Source organism: Ambystoma mexicanum, chromosome 8 (genome assembly GCF_040938575.1).
Source record: "Ambystoma mexicanum isolate Mex_15411 chromosome 8, UKY_AmexF1_1, whole genome shotgun sequence".
Classification (NCBI taxonomy): Eukaryota; Metazoa; Chordata; class Amphibia; order Caudata; family Ambystomatidae; genus Ambystoma; species Ambystoma mexicanum.
The window spans coordinates 1,491,582,356-1,491,603,095 of record NC_090929.1 but is presented as its reverse complement, the minus strand read 5'-3'; the positions used below and the strand labels follow the sequence as shown (position 1 = coordinate 1,491,603,095).

General features: G+C 40.1%; 1 protein-coding gene across 2 annotated transcripts in view; it reads right to left on the bottom strand.

Moving 5' to 3' along the window:
* SUFU (SUFU negative regulator of hedgehog signaling) overlaps positions 1 to 19,180 on the bottom strand; it is a 988,972-nt gene extending 969,792 nt beyond the window's left edge. The window contains exon 1 of one of the 2 annotated variants that reach the window (XM_069611674.1): positions 18,756 to 19,180. In XM_069611674.1, the coding sequence (XP_069467775.1) occupies positions 18,756 to 18,910 (155 nt within the window). In that variant the 5' untranslated portion in view covers positions 18,911 to 19,180. The remainder of the gene's footprint in view (positions 1 to 18,755) is intronic. The other variant, XM_069611675.1, reaches the window with a different exon arrangement.
* Between the last annotated feature and the right edge of the window lie 1,560 nt (positions 19,181 to 20,740).

Genomic DNA, 20,740 nt, shown 5'->3' with positions numbered 1-20,740 from the left:
TTAAGCACATCGTTTATAACGTAAGATAAATTCAAAGCTAGAATGGGATTAGTGCACGAACAGGACACGCGTGTACTTATCACTTTTATCTATTTTCTCAAATAGCTTGGGATTTACCCCGTGACTTGAAATACAAGACGGATATTAAAACGAGAACAAGTAACAATGGGTAAGCTCTTAAACCCTAATACCATATGAATCTTTTATTATTAAAATGGTCAAGTAAATGCAAACTTAGTAAAATAAGAAAAGGGTGATTGATGAATGTCTACAATGTTCACAATACATACCTAAGTAACTAAGTTTTTTTCTTTTATCATTTTCTTTCTTTTTGATGTTTTTTTTCCTCTCATTCCTAAACACTCCTACCCTTTTACCCTCCCTCAATGGCCACTTTCTTTAAATGGATTTTTCTTGTTTGTGTAATGACTGTTTGAAAATTACAAATATATTTTTGACTTTGTGAACTTGCTAAAACAATAAGCACTGATGAGAAAGATGGAGAAACACGTGTTATCACAGAGGGCAATGTTGTAATAATAAAAACTTCTAAAAACTACATTGGGAAACAGAGAAAGGAGTCATGTGATTTTTTCACTCTCAGAAAGACGTGGGCGCATGGGCTCAATGCTTAAATAACTGCCAAATCTTTGGTTTTAAAGAACACTCTGTTTTGGAGAGATGTTTTGAAGCTTACAAAAAATCATCATCCAAGCTGAAAAATATATAAATCCATCTTGAGAACAAAAAACGGTTGCAGCTTTATTTACTAATGCTTAAATGGAAAACTACAAGAACGCAAAGTAATGTTAAGCAAAAAAAAAAAAATCCTAGGAGTTTGGGAAGTGTATGCTTAAGACTTAGACACGGTATTGTAAGATAAGGTCACCTTTATGTAGCCATTGTTTGACAGAATCATGCTTGCTCCTGCATATCATGTTAAGGGAAAGTGAACACTTGTCAGAAACAATGGTTCATCAATGAACCACCACTAATAAGGAGCTTTCCATTGAACGGCTCTGCTGATAGATGTGTTTATTTTATTTATTTTTACATTTGTATAGCGCACCAAGCCCAAGAGCATCAAGGCACTGTTGCATGACCAGTTACTCATAAATTTACAGACATTGGGATAAGCACAGTGTAATAGTTATTCAGTAAAGGTTACTGTAGTTTCGAAGTTCAGTAGTGTTTTTAGAGTTCTTCGGACAGTCCAGTATGAGAGTTCAGCATGTAGGATGGGTGGAAGGAGGTCCCAGTGTTTGACAGCTGTGGCTGGGAAACTAGAGCCTCCAGCTTTGGTCCTCTTGAATTTAGGTGGAGTGAGGAGGTTGGCGTAGGCAGCACTGGGAATGGTTTACTATTGTTGACTATTTGCGAGGCACTAGTGGGAAGCCCTGTTGAATTTGCAAGGGTAGCGGTGTCCGGTCACATGTTCAGCATTCCTAATTATAGCACCAGTGGCAAAACAAGCCAGCAAGGTCCCTAGGCACTCTGCTGTCGTACAGGGGAAACATGTCTTGCATTGGCCCCGACTGAAAACAAGGATATAGAAATGTGCTAATCATATATGTTGAATTGCTAATCAAACTATTTTTAATTTAGCAGTCTCGACTAATCAATTTTGCAAAATGTATGCTTTGCACTCCCTGGTAAGAAAAAAAACCATTGAAGGACTAGTGATCTCAAACGTCTCCTCTGGATCCTCCCCATGTGTGAGCGGCGTAATCTCGAAATTACTGACACGCACTACTTTCATGGAACCCAGGGAAATTGCCATCAAGCTAATCAGAATAGACTCTGACCTACCCAGATGAATAACCTTTAAAGTAGGCCTAACAATAGGTTGTATACTAATTGTGAAAAGCTCAATTGACCTCGGGAAAATTGACCTAATTTAGGTCAATTAGGACATCTATGCGGGGGGAAACCCTCTGCAACCCCCACCCAATCCAAAACCCCCTGCAACCCCCCACCACATCCCCTTATATTATGTAGAATCCAAAAACAACCCAAAACATATATAAAATAACTAAAATAGTATAAAGGTCATTTGTGCAGAAGGTCAATTAGGACCACTATAATTAGGTCAACTGTGCAAAAGGTCAATTGTAGAAGGTCAATTTGGGTAATACCTAATAATAGCCTCTCTCCTTGCTCTACAGCAGCCACCAGAGTTTAAGAAATTCCGCCTGTACATAAGACAGCATTCTAATACAAACCCTTTCTCAAGATGCCACCCATGATTATAGGTAGGTGCTTCCCTACAGCCTTTCCTTCAACCTTAGACACTGGGATGTTTTGATCGCAAAGCCTTTTTTAAACAACATTTTATTCTCAGTCTTTTCAGATGAATAAGCACACCTACTTCTACAAGTCTCTTGCCAACAGCATCCAATAGTGTCCTGAAGAAGTACTGCTAATATTTTGACAGTACAGAAACCATCACCAGTATGCTACTAACCTCACCGTGTACAGAATTGTATGTTGTACACTTGGTACATGATTAATAGTTTAGCCTTTTTGCTTCTTAGTGTGAATACATTTTGTTTTATCAGTATTATTCCTACCGTGTTTGTGTGATCAAATGGCTAACTCACAATAATTCCTAGCCTTCTGTAGGTATGTTTGCACGTCCTGTGCATCAAAGAGAGGGGTAGCCTTGACTCCCCGTTCTTCCTTTTCATTATTTACTTACTCTCTGGAGTCAGGCCCCCCCCTTAACAAAAAAAAGTAGGTTTATGCCATATTTTCTTTGCAGCATTATGAGCTACCAAAGAAACAAAAGCCAGGTTATTCACAAAATGTTTCAAGAGGCAATAATACACTGCATAATCAGATGCTTAAGATTTTCAATTTCAGTATAATTGTTGCAGAAACGGCAAAAGGATAGCGGCTTTGGTGATTGATTACAGACACAAAGTATTGTTTTAGTTTGAAGTAAATTAAATCTAACTCGCGTGAAATTATTTTGATACTTTGCATTAGGGCACTTATTTAAGTTAAAAGCTGGAACTCAAGTACTTTTATGTTCCATCCCCAGATAAATAAAGGGGGTGTAATTCTGAATTGCAGCGCATGGTACTATCCAAACTTGCGCCTCACCGCCAACTTCACCTTGCTAGGGTTTTTTAATAATATATATATTCATTCGATTGATCTAAAGCCAATCTCAACTCCATACATTTTGTAGTATAGACACTAACCAAATTGCCTGAATTTGCTGCAGAAATTGTCATGCAATTAGTAAAAAGATAATAAACTGGGAGGAGGGGTCTATATTTTGACTATAAAAAAGCAAATGCTTCTATACAACGCAACCTTTCAAGGATTGAAGGGCTAATTCGTGAATCATTACAGGTAGAGGAACACAATTAGGCAAAAACAATGCTTTCCTCCCTACAGGTCTCCAGATAAGTGTCATACCAGGCCTCTTTACGCATAAAAATCTTGTAAATACAACAGCGTTATTTTCCTGTGTACATTTACGCACAGGTTTAGAGCAGAGGGCAGTGAAAAGGTCAGGTTACCCGACAGAAACCAGAACACTTCTTTTGATTTTGATCTACCCAGACTTAATTGCAAGCAATGGAGAAAAGCCTCTCAAACAGCATTTTTTCTCTGAAACCTTTAAAAAAAATAAACAGCACACTGTGATAAATGGTATGGTTTCTTTCCGTTCAGCTTCTGCTATGTTGTGCTGTAGGTGCTCATGGAGCGAACAGAAACACTGTGCATATTTAATGTTACTAGAATTTTAGGGTTGTAAAATTAATAAGATGGAAAACGGGGTTACAATTGATTAATCTTTTGTAACAAATTATGTTTTCTCCCCCCACGCCCGCCCCCAACAACCCCGTGAAAGCAAACCAGTATTGCACAATTTTATTTTTCTAAGTTCCTGTATAATTATCAAGATGCATGTAGGAGAAAGTGTTCCATAAATTAATACATTGTTTGAAACCAGACCCCTTTGCTGAACAACGGCTTTGTTTCTCTCTTTTTTTTCAGATCTCTTTATTAGCATGTCGTTAAAGTAAATCACAGAATGATCAAATACAGAAAGAAATAGTTAACCAGAGAACACAAATCAAAATCTTACAATGAAATCAATAATCAAACAGCATAGTCAAATAATTCCCCCGACATACTACGAAACTTTGTAAACAATAAAAGAGCAAAATACAATTAAAGTCATCCAACATAGAACACACACACACAAACACCAACAACACAGACACCAAACAAAACCCCCCCCCAAAAAAAATAAACCTCCCCCTTTTATGTCTTCCCTTTTTTTCCCCTTTCTTACCCCATTTTTATTCTTCCTTACCCCCTACCTCTATCCCCTCTACCCACAACACACACAAATCCACAGCCAGCATAGTCAATCATACAAGGCATTGAATGGACCCCAAAAGAGACTATATACCTCTTCTTTGTCTTTCGCTCTAAAGGAGAGCTTTTCAAAATTCGATAAAGTGCGCAAATCAACTAACCAATCCTCCACTGTAGGCTTCTTCCTGGTTTTCCAAACCCGAAGGATCAGTCTCATGGCCACCAATAAAGCCTTATTTATCCAACCACCATATTTCAAAGAACGCCTACACCTACCTCAACGTAAAAATAAGATCATGTTCCCACCTGATCTCAGTAAAACTACATCTAAAATCAAATCAATCCTATCAATCACATCAACCCAGAAATCCCGAACTATAGAGCAATCCCAGAGAAGGTGTATAAGGGTACCAACTTCCTTTTCACATCCCCCCCAACATAGTTTATCAGTTTGCAGCCCTAGTTTAAACATTTTAACTGGTGTCCAGTACACCTTACCCACCACTTTCTGTCTAATCAGACAGAAGTTCAAATCCGTACCCACAATGGCACTTACCCTAAGGATATCCTTCCATTCCCTGTCTGTAAAATATATATTTAGATCATCCAACCACACCAATCAAAACGTATCCCACGCCGCAACGTGTTTATTGTCAAAATGGATAAAATTCATATATGTATGCACTGAATACTCCTGACCTGTAAGCAATTGACACAGTGCAGATTTGGTTCCTAATGAAACACCAATCATTCTTTGCCCAAGACAAAATCAGGGAGCTCAGGTCGTCCTATTTTCGTCTTTCTCGTTCATGCAACCCATATTTCTTCTGTATGTCTTCAAATGTCAAAAGATGATCACCATCTAACATATCACCCACTGTTAAAACTCCCTTCAGAACTCAAGTCTGCCAAATCAAACATCTATCGTTCAATTGTAAAAACTCATTATGCCAAAGAGAAGCATCCTCGCTAAAACCATATGACTGGCCATTCTCTCCAAACCACCCCCGCAAGGTTTGCCTGGTTGCCACTATAGACTTCAACTTCAATCTATTAACCGACATATTGCCCATAGTATAAAGGCTATTCAAACAATAAGGATTGCAAATCCCTCTCTCCATGCGTAGCCGGATAGCACCTGCGAAGTCAGTCGTATAATAATAAGTACCCTTCTTAAGTAGAAGCACCTTACAGTATTTATACAAGTCAGGATATCAAAAACCCCCTTCATCCACACTTTGCATCAACATAAATCTAGGGATCCGCTGTCTTTTACCCAGCCCCCACAAGAAACAGTGAAACAGTTTCTGAATCTGCAAATTTGTTTTTGGAAAATTAAGAATGGAATTGACGGAAATATATATATACATATATATATATAACACTTTCGATAACAAAATCATCTTTATTGCATTAGCCCATCGTCTTATTGGATACACAATTTTATCTACGGGTTTATCAATATTATATTGCATAATTTTCCTCAAATCACCAATGATATATATATATATATACACACCAAGATACTGAACACAAACAGCAGACCATTTGCAATTCCAAACCTTCAAAATATCCTTACTACATTCATTAGACAATGGGAATATCTCAGTCTTGTCCCAGTTTATTTTAGGACCCGAAATTTCACCCACTTCCTCAACCATCTGTTTCAGAACCAAACCACACTGTTCAGGATTAGACAGCAGGACCAACATATCATCAGCATAAGACAAAACCTTATCTTCCACACCCCCAACACATGAACCTCTGATTTCTCCACATGTCTAATATAAGCCGCCAACGGTTCAAGTGCTAAATCGAACCAAAAAGGTGAGAGGGCATCCTTGCCTCATGCCCTTAGACAAAGAAAAAGACTCTGATATTAAACCATTTATAGTCACCCTAACTTCATAATGAATACACCTAATCATTTTCATAAAGGTCGGTCCAAATCCCATTTTTAATAAAGTGTAATCCAAAAACCTCCAATTAACTCTATCAAATGCTTTCTCTGCGTCATAAAACCCAATCAACCCTTTGGATTTTTTATTGAGATGCATTCCAATGACATCTAACACAGTCCTGATATTATCATATCCATACCTACCCGGGATAAAAGCCACCTGAGACTCATCCACCAGATCACCCATATTAACCATAAGCCCATTCGCCCAAATTTTAGTCAATATCTTAAAATCCACATTTAACAGTGAAATGGGTCTATAATTACTGCACTTCCTGTGATCTCGATCAGGCTTAGGAATGACAGTAATCATTGCATCCGTCATTGAATCACCTATCGACCCTGACTCCAAAAATGCATTAAAAAAGACAAATAAAATAGGCAATATTTGCTCAACACATTTTTTATAAAATTCCGAAACAATCCCATCCGGCCCCGGCAATATCGCAGCAGTAACCTCAGACACATCTATGACAGACTCCAGAACCAATTTTTTGTCATCCCGAAGTCTCAAGAGGTGTACCTTATCAAAAAAAAACTGCAAGTCAGTTTCAGTAGGACGTAAATGCTCCTCATACAACCCTTCATAAAATAGTCTAAACTCCCTACAAATATCTTCACTTCAATGACAAAATACACTTGTCCAGCATCAGACCATTAGGTTTATTTGCCAGAAACCTACCATTTTTTGTCGCCAAATTCCCAAAAGCGTTGTTTCGTATAAAATAAACTCTTCCCTGCTTGTGAATGCAAAAGCATTTTCAATTCTTCTTCCAATTTATGTTTCATGCAATCCATCCCCGTTTGCGCACAATTCCTTTGCAGATCCACAATCTCCTTCTCTAACTTTTCAATTTTTCCCTTTGTTTCTCTTTTTAGCATGAGAAGTGCTACAAACCAATTAGCCACGTAAAACCGCTTTAAAGCAGTCCCAGACAATTTTAATGTCAGCCGATCCATTATTTTCTTCAAAGTATTTCTGAATAAATGTATCTAATCCCATAGTAACTAGAGGGTCATTAAGTGAATTGGCTTGCATTCTCCATCTCATTCTTTTATGAATATCATGTAAATCAATCTTCAGATCAATAAGCGCATGATCAGAATACACCTATCCTCAATACTAGAACTAAACGTCTGATCAACTATCTTATCACTAATCAAAAAAAAATTAAAAAGAAATCAATCCGAGAGTAAGAATTATGGACCGGCGAATAAAACGAATATTCCCTATCTCTTAGATGATGAACCCTCCAAATATCTACCAGATTATACTTAAAAGCAAACTGTTTTAATTCCGCACCCAAGTTCCCATTATTATATCTACAAATCAGATCTTCTGTCCAGTTCACTATCCATCACCAAGTTAAAATCACCACCTAAAATAATTGCCTCACCCTCCATCTCCCGCAAAAGATCATCCAACTTCCTGAAAAACCCATATCCGGGGCACATGGAGCATACACTGTGCCCACAGTAAGTTTCTTCCCGTTATGTAATATATCAATTAGAAGAATATGACCTTCATGATCCTTTACGGTTTTCTCAATTTTAACAGACCGTCCCTTCCTAAACAAAATACTACCTCCCCCCCCCTGGATTTAGTATCACAATAGTTCGATACCACCTGAGGGTAATTACGATTAGACAAATAATCACCAATCTGTTCACTCAAATGAGTCTCCTGAAGAAACACAATATTCCCTTTACTGCTTCATATCTGTGCCAAAACTTTCCTTCTTTTAAACATACATCCAATACCCCTGACATTCCACGAAACAACGATTAAAGGAGCAATAACTCACCACTAGAATTATCTGCATTTCACACAATCCCAATTCCACCCATTGACACAGACTCGTCTCATTAATTCCAAACGTGGATGAAAAATGACAATCTCCTACCTAAGAACAAGAAAAGTTAAAAAGGAAAAAGAAAACCTTGTGACAAAAAAAAAAAAAAAAAAAAAAAAAAACACACCCCAGAACACACAAAAGACAACAAACGACACACAACACACATATCTACTAGTACCAGAAGGCCAACCACCATCAGGCTTATAATAAGTAAAATTATATACACACTAATATCTATTCAGAACTATACTTACCAGGCCAACATCGACAACCTATGTATAAATTTCCTATCCTACTGTAAATCCTAACAAACCAAGAGTACTCCAATAGAGTTATAACTAAAGCCGCAGAACCCATGCCCATAATGTATAAGACCAAACATCCAACAACGTCTTGAACCCTGATCAACAAATCCTACAATTCCACCAACCCAAAAATCCCCCATTAAGTCAGACCAATAAATGTAAAAAAACAGAAATCCCGTTATTATCCATCAGTACCACACCTACCCTACAGAAAACACACCCACAGACTACGCATCCAACTGCACCCAAGTACTATAGAACTGGCTAACATCATCAAAATCACATCCAACCGTCCAACCCATACCTTCCCAACCCTCCACCACCAACCAATTGTAATCCATCAATAAACAGCCATTGCCCCATCCAATTTCTACTACAATTTCAAAACCATACCCCCGGGTCACATAGTATTCACTAACACCAAGACAACTAGATCAAGGCATATTACAAAAAGCAAGCATCCCACAAAAGCTTCCATCAAGCCACCACAAATACCAAGTAACACCATACATCCAAATCATTTGTTCGATGATTTGGACCATCTTGTTATCACCTACACCAACTATGCAGATGATACTCAGATCCTCCTTCCGCTTTCAGGACATTATGAAAAGGATTGCGCCTTGCTAAATAGGGTGTACATCATCATCCAGGCATGGATGGCCACGCATGGACTATGCCTGAATGATGATAAAACAGAGCTTATCATCTTAGGTACTACATTCAGCATAAAGAAACTTTACCCGGCCTATAATTCCTTCACGATTGACGGGAACAATATCAAAGTCGGACAGGAGGTCAAAACATTGGGATTCTATCTAGACTCTACTTTTTCCCTTAAAAGACAAGTGAGCTCTCTTGCATCCTCCATGGCGTACACGTGCAAATTAATCCGCGCAGCTAGACCCTTCCTGTCGAACTCTAGTTGCCTGACACTTGCCAGAGCCCTCATATTGTCTCGACTCGACTATTACAATGCCATGTACTTGGGGTTCACCAAGGCCACTACTAGCAAATTGCAAACCCTCCAGAACAACGCTCTCAGAGCAGCTCTGGGCATTTCCAGAAGAGAGCACGTTACAGGATTCAGCCAACAGAACAACTTGCTCCCCACCAGAGACAAAATTCTCTTAAAAACGGTATCATTCACCCACAAGTCCCTCAACAGCGCTGCCCCTATCTACTTGACCAACAGATTCCACAGACAACCCTCCTCAAGACCTATTAGAACTATATACAAAGACTGTTCATCTGTTCCCCACTACAAAAGGGCAACTATAGGGGGCAACAGTTTCCCGGTAAAAGCGGCCAAACTCTGGAACTCATTGCCTCCTAACCTCAGAGCAGACCTACCCTATCACAATTTCCGATCCAAGGTGGTCTCTTGGCTGAAACTAGGGTCCCACTAAGACAATAAAATGCCCTGCGTTACCTGCACACTTTGTAACCATGCGTGCCTCTTGCCTTTTTGTACATTATGGTCCTATAATATGACTGCTGATTTGTATATAACTCTTTGCACCTTATTTTGATATTATATATATTTTCTGTGTATTGTAACCAAGCTTTGAAATTTCTTGCAAATGCTGCGCCCTGATACCCCCGGGTACTTTCGCGCATTATAAATAATAAAACAAACAAGACAGCATAACAAGAAGTCAACAACCAATGCAAGGATGGCAAACAAATAAAACAAACAGTGCATCTTACTGCTAATAAACATATAGCATGACAAAAGTGGACCAGCCCAGAGCCGACCCTACATGCCAAACTGACCAAAAAGGGAAAAAAAAAAAACTGTTCAAATTTAATAATGGCCAAAAGAAACAGCTTTGTTTCTAATGGGTTATATTAATTTTCAGGTTTTGTCACATTATGGTTGCCCGTTAGATACTTTTTACACTCTTGCGGAGGCAGATCATTTTTACACTTAAAATTTAATTAACACTCCATTTATAAAAACAGTGTGTAAAAGTGACGAGTATGCGCGGGCTCGTTTACATCCATTCAACTTAACAGTCAATGGGGTACATACTATGAAATGGTCAATGGCAGCAGAGTCTTTGCTTAAGGGTGAGTGAATGTCATTACACCAATCACAGGTGTTACAGCGTCTCAAATCTTTAAGACTACAATACAAACATCCAAAACCTGACTCTCCAGGAAGGCAAGCGCTGTTCAAAACCAAACAAATGAAAGCTACATTTGTAATTGAATTAGAAATTCAGCAAAACCTGTCACTCTGATAATCCAGATAGGTATTTAACTTGTGTAGCGCGTCATGCATGGTTCGTCCAACATCTAGGCACTGTGATTATTTTACCTTCGTCCATACTCAGTTTACTGACCTTTGAAAGCTGTTAGCCAATAAAATAGCTCAGCCGGTCTAGCGCTCGTTGCTGCGATCTGTGCGTGATCTCTAGTAGGTCACTGGTTCGAATCCCGGCAAACCCAACTCAGCCTTTCCAGGTCGATAAAGGAGTACCAACTTCGGTTTGGGGATCATTGTGATAAATATGTACCATCTACAGCGCTTTGCCAAAAGCACTATATGAATATCAAGGCAAAGCTATATTGTAAATATCAATTTGACCATGAGATTAGGTATCGCATTTTGCATGGAGTCCTTGTCTCTCTGCATTGTTGTATCATAACATTGCAATACCAATAGTTCCAGGAAATAAGGAATTTCAATAAACATCAAGACACCATTTTGATAACGAACCACAAAACACGCAATACAATTCACGTTTGCTTTACCATGTAATTGGCTAGGTTTTTGTGTTTAACATTTACATTTATTTAATTAATTTATATATTTATAACGCGCCGAAGTCGCAAGTATCAAGGGAATATATACAGGGGAGATCAAATGGTTAGACCTTAGATAAATAATGAAAGGTGTATTCTGTCACAATGCAGAAAGCTGCTGGATGGTAATGATTTCCATTCAGTGTTTGCACACATCCGCTGGATGTCACATTAGTTTTCTCCTTTGCAACAGAGTAAAAATGATGTTTACTCTTGAAATCACATTTACTTTCAAAGTTTAAAAATAGGGAGTAAAATACTCTCACCTCAAAATCTCTATCTGGAGCAATGCCTCACTATAAGCGCCTCTAAATAATAAAAATTTTCTAAGATCCATTGTGGCATGAGTAAAATTAAATACTATGTGTGAAAAGTCGAACCTAATCATAGGAATTGCGGAAAATTAACACTTCTCCTATTCATGGTTTTCATTTGTGCTGCTAGCATTGTAGCTAACCTTTTTAGATAGTCCATTATATATGCTTTATTAGGACGTGCCGTTAACGGGAAGCCCAAATAAAGAGAGTTTCTATCATTTCAAGTTTTACATCATCAATCTTCCATGTAAATTTAGGATTCCTCTTCAATTTTGCAAAACATAAGATTTTGTTGGATTTATTTTTAAGTGGTTTTTACTCACGCACGTATGGAAAGCATTAAGCGCTGAAGGCCGACTTGAATGCAATCTAATAAAATAAAATCAGCAGCATAGGACAACCACTTGAATTTAAGGGGACAAAGGGAAATAAAAGCCACTCTCTCCAGACATTCCTCCATGTCTGAAACATACAAGTTAAAAAGGCACAGGACCAGAAAACACCCTGGTCTTGGACCTGTATGCGTGGGGGATGATTTTTTGAAAGTTGTTCTAGTTGGTTCTGTCCGACTTCTACATAGGTCCCGGTGTGAAGGTCGACAATGATGCTGAGAAGGCCCGCAGGAATACCCAGTTGTGATAATTTCAACCCAAGTAAATGCCTGTCTACAAGATCAAAAGCAACAGACAGATATAATGACGCCACATAGGTAGGAGTAGAATATTTGCCCCATGCCCTTTCTTGTAAATAATTATGAACCGGTTAATATATTTTTGGGGAAATAGGTTTATTGTATATAGTTGTAGCCTAATGTTCAAGTTCCTTAAAAATGTGTGTCGCAAAGATATTGCTGTCAGTGCCTAAGAGTGATCAGTCTATGTTGTTTAGGGTCAGTTTTGTTCCCTTTTTGAAAAAAAATGGGACAATGTATGAGGTTTTCCATCAAAAAGTCCTCCGTTGATTCACAATATGTTTAAACAGTGTATAAAGAATAGGGATCCAGGTCTTTTGGACTTGTTTGAATAGCCTGTTAGACAATGAATGAGGGCCCCAAGCTCTTGAGCCACTGGCTTTATTAATAACTATCTTATATACCCGGGATTTAATTTTCTCATAGGTACTTTGAAGTCGGGTCTTACGCTGTTCGGTTGTCTCACTGGCTCGAGGTAATTTTGATTTCGGATGAACTTGTCCAATGTGTTTGTTTTTTGGGAGGCATTTTTAATCCACCATACTTGATTAATAAAGCACTACAACTATGATGACTAGACTGAATACTACTAAAAATATATCAGACCGACTCATTAAGCACTACTCCAGTATACTCCACATTGAATCTCAAGCACTATTTAGATTTTTAACAGAGACTCCAATGACACTTTAGCACTATTCGTCAGAGAGTAACAGAAATGCCAGTTGCACCTCTTTACAACAATTTGAAAACTTCTGGAATGCTACCTGCTTTCACCTTAGCCTCTCAGGTTCATTCACCTCCCATACACCTGCACCTTTTGCCTCTCATATGCGTTCGCCTCCCATACGCCAATGCTCCGCCAAGCCACAAATAAACAATTTCATATTTAGAGAGAATACATCTTCAAGGTCAAAATTCACTATAAAATGTGAGGCATAATCAAACCGTAACTCAGCTCCATTCTGTTTTTTAACCCCATAAAGATCAACAACAAAAAATCCATGCAAACAAGTTCCATAATTGGGTTAATTTGTTTTGATGATGGTCCAAATATTGGATTCTGATTTACCCAAAACTATGGCTAACATGATTTCCCTGTCACGATGTAACGATGCTGTCAAGACCAGTTCTTATAATTTTGTCTCTATTAATTGCCATTTTGTATGTAATGGATCTGGTGGTTTGTCAAAAACCTGGAAATATTTTCTCGTAATTAAATGTGATCACATTCATACTGAGATTATTTTCTACAAATAGGTTAAATGAGTCAGGAGTGAAAGCATCTAATTTCCACTCTAATGTCGTACTAGAGTATGAAATGCTAATTCTTTCATTAAATCTTATAAAAATGTTTAATTCCATTTTAGACTATTCTTCCCACAATTTATTTCTAAATCAGAGGAGCCCTCATTCATGCAATTTTTCACATAAAGATTAAATATTGTCACAATTGTGCACAGCCCATAATGCTAAAATGTTAAAATGTTGACGTTGATTGTAAAATTCCCAAAAGAGACCAGCATAACCTAGGCCGAAGGATAAATCTTGTCTATGCCATGTAGATTGCATGAATATATCACCAGCTATATTAACGTTAACCTATGCATACCACGTGTGTCTAAATTGTCTGACCAATCCCATAGTGTTCCTTGTTTGTTTGTGCTATGGGCTCATTAAAAAGGTTTGTCCATCTCCCGGACGTATTGCCCAAAGGGCAGGAGAAGTTAAGATCTCTGGCCAAGATAATATTAGCCGAGTTTCCCCTAGAACACCATTCTTCAAGATATACAGATATTTTATCTAAAAGGATGGGGCGCTTGCTGTGATCTTGATACCAGTAAATCCTGAGAATAGGAGATGTTCCCAACACTCCCAGGGTTGTTAAACACTCATTAGTAGATGTCCCATGGCATCACACATGGAGTGTTTGAACATCTGGCTAAGGTTTGTATATAAAAAGAAAAAAAAAAAAGAAGATGTAAGTCTAAAGTAAAACGAAGTCTTGGACATACACAAGGATTTGGGACACAGGGCAGGTGGCGGGGGGAATTAAGTGCCTACGCTCAACTGAAATAACAATAACACTCCAAGGCATGGATGAGGCAAATGCTTATTATCAATTATAAAAACTTTCCTTCCAAGCAGGAAGTTGCAATACCAAGCTGCACTAGTTACACTTGTTTGATTAAAAACACATCCCAATGAAAATAGTTATAACAGGCTACAACATTAGCACAATTTCCAGTATAACAAGCAATACATCGCTAATGCAAATCTGGATATAGCATTACAGTAATTACATATGAGCGCAATTTACATTATGGGGATTAGCAGGCATTACATGAAGTAGTATTGTTTGTCATAGGACCATTCGTCGACCGATGCCCAGGCTGTCGAAAGGGAGCTCCAAGGCATTCCACATAAAAGTTTAAATCATAGGATGTAGTATTGAACACCGAATGCTAGCAACGGATGATTGCATTCATTCCTCAACTTCAATTGGATGCATACAGTTTTGATGAAAGAGAACCCCAACTAACAAATGATTCCAACGATAACCCAGTGAAAAAGAAAATATCATTTAATTGATAGTTCGCTTCTCCAAGACATAGGTGTTTTAAAAACGAGACATGGTGGTAGGGGGAGGGGCATATGAGAACTGTAAGAGTACCAAAGAAGGATCAGGAGAGGCAGTTTAATCCCGGCCAGGTGGGCACAACCGAACAAAGCATTAAAAGATCCAAGGTGCCATGTATAATTAGTTTCTTTTTTTTTAATTGAAAACGTTCAATTGTACATTGACATACCATCGCCTCATTGCATTCCAGTGGCTCTATTACCCATATTTGACTGTACCCAACAGTCACACACAACAAATTATACACACACACACAGAAGCCTGAACTGTTTAGTGGTGAACAAATATAAATTAAATAGTTCAACTAAATTTTTTCTTTTTACTCCATCTACCGTAATCTATTCCAAATTGGTCGTAACAGAGGCTAAAAGACACGCACCCGCTGAAGTTTCCCCCATATGCCTACTCCAGGCAACTCCTCATCCCTAAATGCTCCAGACCGAGGAACCGTTAACATCTTAAGCTCCAAAATCATCATCTTCAATTTCACACATTGCATCCAACAGAGGCACTCCTTCAACCTTACATCAGACTTACGGCAACCCCTGCAATGCAAACTAGCAAGTATTCCTAACTTTAAGACCATGGTCATAATGCAGGAAATCTCAGCACATTCCTAGGCTTTACTACCTGGCATGCTCCATATTCTCTCTCACATTGCATGCCCCATTTCAAAGTTCAACAAAATTGGTGGGGTCTAGCTAGACCAGGTAGTTTGAGAAAGCACGCGGACGCCAGGCGGAGGCTGGGACCTTCATTATAAGGAACCCGACAAGACTCATGGGAACCGGATTTGGAACTTATCCTAATTGGGAAGAACCCATCTGGGATTAAGGAGTCGTCGACGTACTCAGAAATCCATTGTTTTTTTTTTTTTACATATGCTTTCTGCAGAGGACTTTCAACCCAAACAAAGGAGTCAGCGGACTCTGAAATCCAGTGATATATATATACACAATCTTTACGTAGAGGACTCCCAACCCAGATCTAGGGATCTGATTGATCATGAAGTGATTAGGTTACTTTACGATTTCTGCCTTGAAAAAGACCACGCTGGTTGAAACACGTGTTGGCAAAATGTAGTAACCAGGAATGTGTTTAATAAAATAGGTTAAAAATACAGAACTATTTCATTGTATAGTGTGGTAATAGTATTGCACTTACTAGTTTGGAACAAGCACATTACACCATGGAACGTTTGGTTTAAATATGTCCCATTTCAAGCCTCACTTCAAGCACCTTTGCCCCCACCCTCAACATATCCCGACGATTCCCTCCTATCTGACATGCAAAAGGGGGTGGGGATCAATTAACCACATGCTCGCTGGCGATTTTTCTTTTTGTTTTATTCATAATTTTCAATCCATCAAATACAAACAGTATACAAGTGTTGACAAAATATAACACGTAAATAACAAAGAAAGGGTAACGTAAATGATCCAATGAGAGATCTTGCAACCAGCAATTTTTACTAGAACGCAACAACACTACACCAAATATCATCCCAGGTCTCCCCATGGTTCCTTTATGCAAAGGATGACACTCATTTTCAGGCTGCCCTCTGCCACCTCCTCTCCCTCTCTCATCTCCGATTGCCTAACTGCAATTCAAGATTGGTGTGCCGCCAATGATCTTTGTCTGAATGCCAGCAAGATGGAGATCCTCCTCATCAGCACACCTTCACCATCCTTTCCCGTCACTCTCTTGCCGGCCTCCCTTGGCCCTCCTCCTACCCCCACCTGCGAGGCTAAGAACCTCTGGGTCATCTTTGACGCCACCATTTCCTTCTCCGCCCACATCTCTGAGGTCTCTAAAAAGTCATATTTCCAACAGCACCTCCTCAGAGGTACTCTGCCTTTCCTCTCCTTCCCCCAGAAGCTCATGGTATCTCAAGCTCTGGTTCTCTCTAGCTTGGACTATTGTAACAGCCTCTTTCTAAATCTACCTGCCTCTACTCTCCGCCCTCTGCAACTAATCCAGAACAGGACTGCGAGACTTGTCCTTGGCTTCAAGCCCTGTGATCGTATCTCTCCAGCTCTGAAATCTCTTCACTGGCTCCCAGTGGATGCAAGGATTAAATTCAAAACCCTCTGCATTGTCCACAAGGCTTTCTGGGGCCTGGGTCCAAAATACCTTCAGCTATCCCTCCGCAAATACCTCCCCTCTCGAGCTCTTCACTCCTCTACCTCCAACTCACTCAGGGTCAGTCGTTTTTCTTAGAAACAAGCTGGGGGTAGATCTCTCTTCGGCTCGGGCCTCCCTCTGGAACAGCCTCCCTGCCACTCTAAAACTTGAGGAGAACCATCTCCGGTTCCGGAAGCACCTCAAGACCTTCCTCTTTTCTTCTGCCTTCGCTCCCCCTCTCCCCTGCTGATCTGTTCTCTATTGGCACCGTGCACCTGGCCACCCTCTGTATTTTGGGCCCAGGTACCTGCTCATCCTGTCACCCTCCCGCACGGCCTCCAGGCCACCCCTTGCACTGGGGTCTGTATCTGTACCCATACAGCCCCCCCTTTTTCTTCCTGCACTTATCGGACCTAGCCTGTCTGCTGCCTTAAACCTAGCACTTGCAAATTGCTGGCTGCATTACCACCGTTTTGTTGCCTTTATTATTTATTGTTATTTATCTGTTTCTCCTCTGCTTCGCACTTTCCACCTCTCCCCCCTTCCATGCACTTTTACCCTCTCCCATGCACTTGTGCGTTCTCAATGTCACTGGGCCTAGTAAGATCGCTGTTTTGTTCTCCCCTGTTCCCCTCTCTTGCCTTGTCGCGCTCTGAAACATTTGTATACGAGCGCGATAGAAATAAAATATCAAAGCATCCTTCATATGCCACCAGTACAAGGTATCCCTACTGTCCTCAATGCGCAATATATCATTTGTCACCATCGCACCATATTTTGAAACCTTCACCAGAATGTGTGAGAGGGTAATTTAGGTATCTTTTCAAGCATGTTAGTGCTCATGAAATACACGTCAATAAGTTTACAGAGCAGCAAAGACGGAAAAAGCTACACATGTGTATTGGCAGATCCTAAGAAGAAAAAAAAACAGATACGAAGTTGTACCAAACACTCCAAGGCGGAGAGTCAAAACTTGACAACCCAGGCATGTCTTGTGCTCTAGGTCTTCCCCACATTGGCAACTCTCCTTGCACGAGCCACCACTTGCACGTTGTGTATATGACTATTGAAACACTTGTGTTTAGGCGAGTTATAAATGCCATATCATATCATATTCCTCCCCCAAACCACATTGTGAATGTTACTGTTGCAGTGTGTCCTTTCACAAGATGATCAGAAGGCAGATGCAGAAAATTAAAGCTTCTTTGTCAGTTATATGATCAGGAATATCACAGGACACACACCTACGTAAGGGAGATCCACAGGCATACCCCCTCACACCAGCAGCCTCTCTCCAACTGCCATTCCAAGATTAATCATCGGGTCACCTCAAACACAGCATTACACACCTAGAACATTCATGACAACACCAACCAAGCATGCAAGCAAGACAGAGCAAGAAGAAATCGCAACGGTAATCCTTCACGATAAGAACCATCCGATCGTCATGCAACACCTCTCACTGACTCTTTTTCGCCGTTTGCAGGGTGACTCCAACCACCTCATCTGCCCAAATTGTGCATCCCGGCCCTTTGCCCATCTCTGTGCGGGGTGTCACTTCTCGCCATCGCCCTCTGTCTACAAGGTCCCTACTGCCTATGGTCCCCTGTCCATGCAGGATGCACGGACCACCCACATGCAAAGTTCTGTAAATCATACCCCTCCTTTGTACAGATTATCTTTTTACTACAGACCCATTCTCTCCTGCTCACCAGTATTTGACGATGGCGGTAACCTGCAGAGGGTTGGGCTGCTCGGGGTAGAGGCGGCGGCACTCCCCGTAAATGGCTTGCAGGCCTGGTGGAACCAGAGGGTTGAAGGGCAACCCAGGGGTCCCGGCAGCAGGGCTGGGCCGCACCTCTGCCATGCCTGTGCCCTGGCGGCCGTGCCTCTCAGTCACTGTCTGTAAAACCACTTCTGGAACTTCAAAGGCAGCTCCGCTACAAAAAAACTTCACCAGCTACCAGGACTACTGTGACCGCTTGTTGCTCCAAAGCAGGGAGAACAGGACGACTGCCCTGATTGGTTGGAGAGATTGCCAATCATATGCGTCGTTAGGCGGACTTTTTCACAGCTTCCCAATTCTGTGCCAGGCAACACAAGAACTGCGCCTTCAACTGAGCGACGCAGGTAGCTAGCTGCGGCCAGGTCGTGGAAACGATAAGAGGACAACATTATAGTAAACACTGAAAATGCACTAAAGCAACACCAGTGTATAAGTGGTAGAACTGAGTAAATAAAGCGGCCATCTTAGAATACTATTATTACCGCTTCGTGGGCATTCTATCTATTACATGAAAAGCAGCATAAGGATTTTTACAACTTTTGCTGTCGCTAGTATTAGTGTACAAATATAAAACATACTAGTTTTTTAAAACTAACATTTCAAATATACTCACATGAATAGCTTAAGAAAGTACAGGTTTGTCTAGTGTTACTGAACAATTTAACTGAAATCAATGACAATATTATCATATTAATTTGAATAAGGCATTTACATGCAATGAGAGAGTTTTCTAAATCTTCCACCTATTTCTTGGTGACAGTCTCAGTAATTCTCTGCAACATATTTGCATGTGGGCATTTTGGAAATGATTGGATCACCTACAGGTAATTTTCATTACTCCTAGTCCTACTCTTCTTGTCCCAGTACTTACCTTTGAGAGGCTTTGTCTGATGAAACTTCTTCTAAGCCCTTTTTCTTGTTTGCGCTCTCCCACCCCTCTTCTGTATAGCCTCCGCTTTACTCATGAGGCTCCAGGCATACATGCCAACATTCAGATGCACCTGGGAGGGAGATTTCCACAGGGCAATCGGAGACGCATATTTCCCCATAGGAATAGGAATGTATTGGAGCTAAAGTTATTTTAGGCGGGAGACCGTGAAAAATAGCAATATTTTTCACCTCAAAACCAGGAGTCTCCCGCCTAAATCGGGAGGGTTGGCATGTATGCAGGAGTGCAGTTCCTTTTTATTTAGTTTTGTCAGGGGACTGTTCCATATGTTCAGAGAACAAGGAAGAGTAGGACTAGGAGTAATCAAGATTACCAGTAAGGAATCCAATCATTACATCGAAACACGAAAGTAGCGAACTAAGCATAATGACTGAGAATGAGACAGCCTTTTCGCGCTGAAACCTAAATCACCGAAAGGAATCAAACTTTTCTAAACCATGAAGGAGACAAAAGAAAAATATGCATCTCTCCTAACAACAAGGATACTGACCCGCCCAAATACTAAAAACCTCTCCATTCCTCACACACCTCTCACACTCTAACCAAACACAACCACACCTCTTAAACTTGCAGCAACCCGCACGCACTTCACCACATCTGCAGCAACAACCACACCACACAGACCCCCAAACAACAGCACACAACGGACTCAGAACCGAATAACACACCAATATGCTCGGCAAACAGCGTTAACCGAACCAAAGCTGCCAACAGTACTTCATAGCTCCCATGCTCTTCTCCAAACTTTGTCCCACTAACACGCCTAGCCTAACCTACCCACTTTGTTTCAGATCTGCCAGAGCGCCAGACGGCCACTCTGGTGGTGATAGTGCGTGGCACAAATATCCTTTAACATTAACCTCCACTTCTCTCTTCCTTCCAGTACTACCAGTATTTATTTTAAAAAATTGTTTTATTTTAACATTAGTTTTACAAAACAACTTTTCATTATATCACTTCAC